This window comes from Oncorhynchus gorbuscha, unplaced genomic scaffold (assembly GCF_021184085.1).
Source record: "Oncorhynchus gorbuscha isolate QuinsamMale2020 ecotype Even-year unplaced genomic scaffold, OgorEven_v1.0 Un_scaffold_528, whole genome shotgun sequence".
Taxonomy (NCBI): domain Eukaryota; kingdom Metazoa; phylum Chordata; class Actinopteri; order Salmoniformes; family Salmonidae; genus Oncorhynchus; species Oncorhynchus gorbuscha.
This window is the reverse complement of record NW_025745353.1, coordinates 564,404-571,903: the sequence shown is the minus strand read 5'-3', so window position 1 is coordinate 571,903 and position 7,500 is coordinate 564,404. Positions and strand designations below refer to the sequence as shown.

General features: G+C 47.5%; 1 protein-coding gene across 1 annotated transcript in view; it reads left to right on the top strand.

The window, feature by feature from the left end:
• LOC124018481 (mast/stem cell growth factor receptor kita-like) overlaps positions 1–7,500 on the top strand; it is a 70,015-nt gene that overhangs the window by 45,283 nt on the left and 17,232 nt on the right. The window contains exons 10-15 of the mRNA XM_046333811.1: positions 2,808–2,914; positions 3,587–3,713; positions 5,439–5,543; positions 5,832–5,942; positions 6,503–6,641; positions 7,140–7,189. Of these exons, the coding sequence (XP_046189767.1) occupies positions 2,808–2,914; positions 3,587–3,713; positions 5,439–5,543; positions 5,832–5,942; positions 6,503–6,641; positions 7,140–7,189 (639 nt within the window). The remainder of the gene's footprint in view (positions 1–2,807; positions 2,915–3,586; positions 3,714–5,438; positions 5,544–5,831; positions 5,943–6,502; positions 6,642–7,139; positions 7,190–7,500) is intronic.

Sequence of the window (7,500 nt, the reverse complement as noted above, 5' to 3'; positions counted from 1 at the left end):
CACACACACACATAAATAAATACACACACACACATACACACACACATAAATACACACACACACACACACATAAATACACACACACATAAATACACACACACACACACACATAAATACACACACACACACACACACATAAATACACACACACACACACACACACACACACACACACACACACACACACACACACACACACACACACACACACACACACACACACACACACACACACACACACACACACACACACGTAAACACACACACACACGTAAACACACACACACACACGTACACACACACACACACACGTAAACACACACACACACACACGTAAACACACACACACACGTAAATACACACACACACACACACACACACGTAAACACACACACACACACACGTAAACACACACACACACACACACACACATTCTCAGTCTCTGTAGTGGACAGATGTGTGTGGATGTAGGGCCATATTGAGTGGGATTACAGAATGTTGAGTGTGCAGGTCCTGGATTAGACATATGGACACTAATCTAATCTCAGCTCATACCACACCACAATAACCCTGCTGTCTCCTCTCTGTGTGGACTGTAGCTCATACCACACCACAATAACCCTGCTGTCTCCTCTCTGTGTGGACTGTAGCTCATACCACACCACAATAACCCTGCTGTCTCCTCTCTGTGTGGACTGTAGCTCATACCACACCACAATAACCCTGCTGTCTCCTCTCTGTGTGGACTGTAGCTCATACCACACCACAATAACCCTGCTGTCTCCTCTCTGGTTGGACTGTAGCTCATACCACACCACAATAACCCTGCTGTCTCCTCTCTGGTTGGACTGCAGCTCATACCACACCACAATAACCCTGCTGTCTCCTCTCTGTGTGGACTGCAGCTCATACCACACCACAATAACCCTGCTGTCTCCTCTCTGGTTGGACTGCAGCTCATACCACACCACAATAACCCTGCTGTCTCCTCTCTGGGTGGACTGCAGCTCATACCACACCACAATAACCCTGCTGGCTCCTCTCTGGGTGGACTGCAGCTCATACCACACCACAATAACACTGCTGTCTCCTCTCTGGTTGGACTGCAGCTCATACCACACCACAATAACCCTGCTGTCTCCTCTCTGGTTGGACTGTAGCTCATACCACACCACAATAACCCTGCTGTCTCCTCTCCGGTTGGACTGCAGCTCATACCACACCACAATAACCCTGCTGTCTCCTCTCTGGTTGGACTGCAGCTCGTACCACACCACAATAAACACTGCTGTCTCCTCTCTGGTTGGACTGCAGCTCATACCACACCACAATAACCCTGCTGTCTCCTCTCTGGTTGGACTGCAGCTCATACCACACCACAATAACCCTGCTGTCTCCTCTCTGGTTGGACTGCAGCTCATACCACACCACAATAACCCTGCTGTCTCCTCTCTGGTTAGACTGTAGCTCATACCACACCACAATAACCCTGCTGTCTCCTCTCTGGTTGGACTGCAGCTCATACCACACCACAATAACCCTGCTGTCTCCTCTCTGTGTGGACTGCAGCTCATACCACACCACAATAACCCTGCTGTCTCCTCTCTGGTTGGACTGCAGCTCATACCACACCACAATAACACACTGCTGTCTCCTCTCTGTGTGGACTGCAGCTCATACCACACCACAATAACCCTGCTGTCTCCTCTCTGGTTGGACTGCAGCTCATACCACACCACAATAACCCTGCTGTCTCCTCTCTGTGTGGACTGCAGCTCATACCACACCACAATAACACACTGCTGTCTCCTCTCTGTGTGGACTGCAGCTCATACCACACCACAATAACACACTGCTGTCTCCTCTCTGTGTGGACTGCAGCTCATACCACACCACAATAACACACTGCTGTCTCCTCTCTGTGTGGACTGCAGCTCATACCACACCACAATAACACACTGCTGTCTCCTCTCTGTGTGGACTGCAGCTCATACCACACCACAATAACCCTGCTGTCTCCTCTCTGGTTGGACTGCAGCTCATACCACACCACAATAACCCTGCTGTCTCCTCTCTGGTTGGACTGCAGCTCATACCACACCACAATAACCCTGCTGTCTCCTCTCTGGTTGGACTGCAGCTCATACCACACCACAATAACCCTGCTGTCTCCTCTCTGGTTGGACTGTAGCTCATACCACACCACAATAACCCTGCTGTCTCCTCTCTGGTTAGACTGCAGCTCATACCACACCACAATAACCCTGCTGTCTCCTCTCTGGTTAGACTGCAGCTCATACCACACCACAATAACCCTGCTGTCTCATCTCTGGTTGGACTGCAGCTCATACCACACCACAATAACCCTGCTGTCTCCTCTCTGGGTGGACTGCAGCTCATACCACACCACAATAACCCTGCTGTCTCCTCTCTGGTTGGACTGTAGCTCATACCACACCACAATAACCCTGCTGTCTCCTCTCTGGTTGGACTGTAGCTCATACCACACCACAATAACCCTGCTGTCTCATCTCTGGTTGGACTGCAGCTCATACCACACCACAATAACACACATGTTCATCATATAAAAAAAACACAAAGTCTGCAACTCAATATTAGGAAGGTATTCTTAATGTATACTCAGGTTATTATAGTGTGTGTGTGTGTTCTAATGTTTATACGTGTGTGTGTGTGTGTGTGTGTGTGTGTGTGTGTGTGTGTGTGTGTGTGTGTGTGTGTGTGTGTGTGTGTGTGTGTGTGTGTGTGTGTGTGTGTGTGTGTGTGTGTGTGTGTGTGTGTCCATACAGAGCACACCGTGCCCCATAAGCTCTTCACCCCCCTGCTGACTGGTGTGGTTGTTACAGCTGTGATACTGAGCATCACACTGGTGGTTCTCCTCTACAAATACCTTCAGGTACTGTACCCTGTTATAGACTGACTGACTGGCTGACTGGCTGACTGGCTGACTGGCTGACTGGCTGGCTGGCTGACTGGCTGACTGTCTGACTGACTGGCTGACTGGCTGACTGACTGGCTGACTGGCTGACTGGCTGACTGACTGTCTGACTGGCTGACTGGCTGACTGGCTGGCTGATTGGCTGACTGACTGGCTGGCTGATTGGCTGACTGACTGACTGACTGGCTGGCTGATTGGCTGGCTGGCTGGCTGGCTGGCTGGCTGGCTGGCTGACTGGCTGACTGACTGATTGGCTGACTGGCTGGCTAACAAGCCTGTTTGTTTGGTTACCGCAGCAACTACTGTAGCGATCTAGTCAACATTCTAGCTACTTCAGTTCATGTTGAAAACATTTCTAACCTGCAAATTAACACATTTCTTTTCCCATGCCAAATGTGTTAAATTATAGCCATGGTATAAAGGGGTTTATAATCAACTCTGGTTTCTATGCGTTCTCTGGAAAATAATGTAACTCGGTGGAAGGTCCGTTCCGGTAACGCGTCGGTGCAACACACCTTCCACGTCGTCGTTCGTTATTTTTCTAAAGAAGACGTATATCCCCTTTGTTGATTATCCCATGACATCATCACGTTATTCAACGTATCGATCGTTGACCTCCGACCCCAACAGAAGCCCAAGTTCCAGATCCAGTGGAAGGTGATTGACAGTATCCACGGCAACAACTACATCTACATCGACCCCACCCAGCTGCCCTACGACGCCAAGTGGGAATTTCCCAGGCAGAAACTACGCTTTGGTACGATACGCGCACGCACGCACATGCATAGTATATTACCTACATTACATAGGCCTATACACCAACACAACACCTCTACTACATACCTCTGCCTCTACTACATACTCTATATCATCTACTGCATCGTTATGTAATACATGTATCACTAGCCACTTTAATTATGCCACTTTGTTTACATACTCATCTCATATGTATATACTGTACTCGATACCATCTACTGTATGCTGCTCTGTACCATCACTCATTCATATATCTTTATGTACATATTCCTTATCCCCTTACACTGTGTATAAGACAGTAGTTTTGGAATTGTTAGTTAGATTACTTGTTGGTTATCACTGCATTGTCGGAACTAGAAGCACAAGCATTTCGCTACACTCGCATTAACATCTGCTAACCATGTGTATGTGGAGGTGGATGTGGGGGTGTATATATTGATATCAACAGCTGTAATAGAAAGGGAATGATAACTAAAGTAATGACAACTTATCTTTGATCAGTAACTAATATAATTACTCCAATGACTAGTTACCGCAAAAACGTGATATTATTCCTGTATAACCCCCAACACTGACTTATTCCTGTATAACCCCCAACACTGACTTATTCCTGTATAACCCCCAACACTGACTTATTCCTGTATAACCCCCAACACTGACTTATTCCTGTATAACCCCCAACACTGACTTATTCCTTGTATAACCCCCAACACTGACTTATTCCTGTATAACCCCCAACACTGACTTATTCCTGTATAACCCCCAACACTGACTTATTCCTGTATAACCCCCAACACTGACTTATTCCTGTATAACCCCCAACACTGACACACTCACTACAAGTCCTCCAGCTGTCCACCATCTCACAAGATCAACATGTCAAAACCAGACAGTGGTTACTTCTCATCATCTAGTTTCAGTCTGACTCAGACCCGGCCTGCAAGCCCACTCTCACATCAGCCAGGACTTAACCACAAAGACTAATATAGACTCAGACCCAGCCTGCAAGCCCACTCTCACAACAGCCAGGACTTAACCACAAAGACTAATATAGACTCAGACCCAGCCTGCAAGCCCACTCTCACATCAGCCAGGACTTAACCACAAAGACTAATATAGACTCAGACCCAGCCTGCAAGCCCACTCTCACATCAGCCAGGACTTAACCACAAAGACTAATATAGACTCAGACCCGGCCTGCAAGCCCACTCTCACAACAGCCAGGACTTAACCACAAAGACTAATATAGACTCAGACCCGGCCTGCAAGCCCACTCTCACATCAGCCAGGGCTTAACCACAAAGACTAATATAGACTCAGACCCAGCCTGCAAGCCCACTCTCACATCAGCCAGGGCTTAACCACAAAGACTAATATAGACTCAGACCCAGCCTGCAAGCCCACTCTCACAACAGCCAGGGCTTAACCACAAAGACTAATATAGACTCAGACCCGGCCTGCAAGCCCACTCTCACACAGCCAGGGCTTAACCACAAAGACTAATATAGACTCAGACCCGGCCTGCAAGCCCACTCTCACACAGCCAGGGCTTAACCACAAAGACTAATATAGACTCAGACCCAGCCTGCAAGCCCACTCTCACAACAGCCAGGGCTTAACCACAAAGACTAATATAGACTCAGACCCGGCCTGCAAGCCCACTCTCACAACAGCCGTCGTGTCAGGGAGATTTTAAACCAGCTGAAATGTGTGTGTTTGTGTTTAGGTAAGACCCTGGGTTCAGGGGCCTTCGGTAAGGTGGTGAGAGCTACAGCCTATGGACTCTGTTCTGCTGACTCCGTCATGACTGTCGCTGTTAAGATGCTCAAACGTGAGTAGCTGTGTGTGTGTGTGTGTGTGTGTGTGTGTGTGTGTGTGTGTGTGTGTGTGTGTGTGTGTGTGTGTGTGTGTGTGTGTGTGTGTGTGTGTGTGTGTGTGTGTGTGTGTGTGTGTGTGTGTGTGTGTCCTTTGCATCTTCTTCTTCGTCGTATTTAAAGCGATGTCGATGTCATTACTAAGACGATGTCATTACTAAGACGATGTCATTACTAAGACGATGTCATTACTAAGACGATGTCATTACTAAGACGATGTCATTGCAACGATGATGTCACCGCAGCGAGCGCCCACTCCACCGAGAAGGAGGCTCTGATGTCGGAGCTGAAGGTTCTCAGTTACCTTGGCAACCACGTCAACATCGTCAACCTGCTGGGAGCTTGCACTGTGGGAGGTGAGAGGTCATCGACTCTATGGTAAAGGTCAGAGGGTCCACAGTAGTCATACTAACTGGTTCTCCCAAAATATCCTAAAACATCTCCATACTTTCCAGTTGAGCATTAAGTAAGAGATTTCCATTAAGGGGTGTTTTACCAGATCCAGATTAAGTCTATTCCCGGACTCGTTGGAAAGCACATTCAATGAACAGAGTTTCTGAATTTAGTCCACAAAAACCTACATTTAGGCATCTACTCAATAATCAATTTGAGCTTTCTTTATAAACTTAAAAGTTTATATATATATAGATTTTTTTTACCTTTATTTAACTAGGCAAGTCAGTTAAGAACAAATTCTTATTTTCAATGACGGCCTAGGAATAGTGGGTTAAATGCCTTGTTCAGGGGCAGAACGACAGTTTAATAGCTTGTCAGCTCGGGGATTTGAACTTGTAACTTTTCGTTTACTAGTCCAACGCTCTAACCACTAGGCTACCCTGGCGGAAGGAGTCGTTTGACAGTTTGTGGTCCAGTCCTGCCGTGTGAACTCTCACCCAGATCATTTATTTCCTGTCAGGGCCGACGCTGGTGATCACAGAGTACTGTTGCTATGGAGATCTGCTCAACTTTCTGCGTAGGAAGAGAGAGACGTTCTTCAGCGCCCAGGCTGCTGATGGGTACTACCGCAACATCAACAACCCCCGAGAACCACAGAGGTGTGTGTGTGTGTGTGTGTGTGTGTGTGTGTGTGTGTGTGTGTGTGTGTGTGTGTGTGTGTGTGTGTGTGTGTGTGTGTGTGTGTGTGTGTGTGTGTGTGTGTGTGTGTGTGTGTGTGTGTGTGTGTGTGTGTGTGTGTGTGTGTGTGTTGTACTTTGCTCATTATAATATGTCTGTTTCATTTCTCTCTGTGTGTGTCTGTGTCTGTGTCTGTGTGTGTGTGTGTGTGTGTGTGTGTGTGTGTGTGTGTTGTACTTTACTCATTATAATATGTGTGTGTGTGTGTGTGTGTGTGTGTGTGTGTGTGTGTGTGTGTGTGTGTGTGTGTGTGTACTTTACTCATTATAATATGTGTGTGTGTGTGTGTGTGTGTGTGTGTGTGTGTGTGTGTGTGTGTGTGTGTGTGTGTGTGTGTGTGTGTGTGTGTGTGTGTGTGTGTGTGTGTGTGTGTGTGTGTGTGTGTGTGTGTGTGTGTGTGTGTGTGTGTGTGTGTGTAGAGATGGGAACGGTAGCAGTTACATGCCTATGCGTCCGTCCTCCCAGTCAGGTAAAACTACATTTCCCACCATGCACCATAATCCTGTATAAATCCATAGTGTGATTCCCTTTAATCAAAGACTCATGTGGATTCACCCAAAAACATTTCATATTTAATATTAATATATCACTGACAATATGGGCTACGTATCTTTCTCCCTTCTCTTCCTCTCTCTCTCCCTCCCTCTCCCTCTCTCTCCCTCTCTCTCCCTCCCTCTTCCTCTCTCTCTCCCTCCCTCTCCCTCTCTCTCCCACCCTCTCCCTCCTACCCTCTCTCTCTCTCTCTCCCCTCTCTCTCCCCCTCCCTCTTTCTCTTCCTCT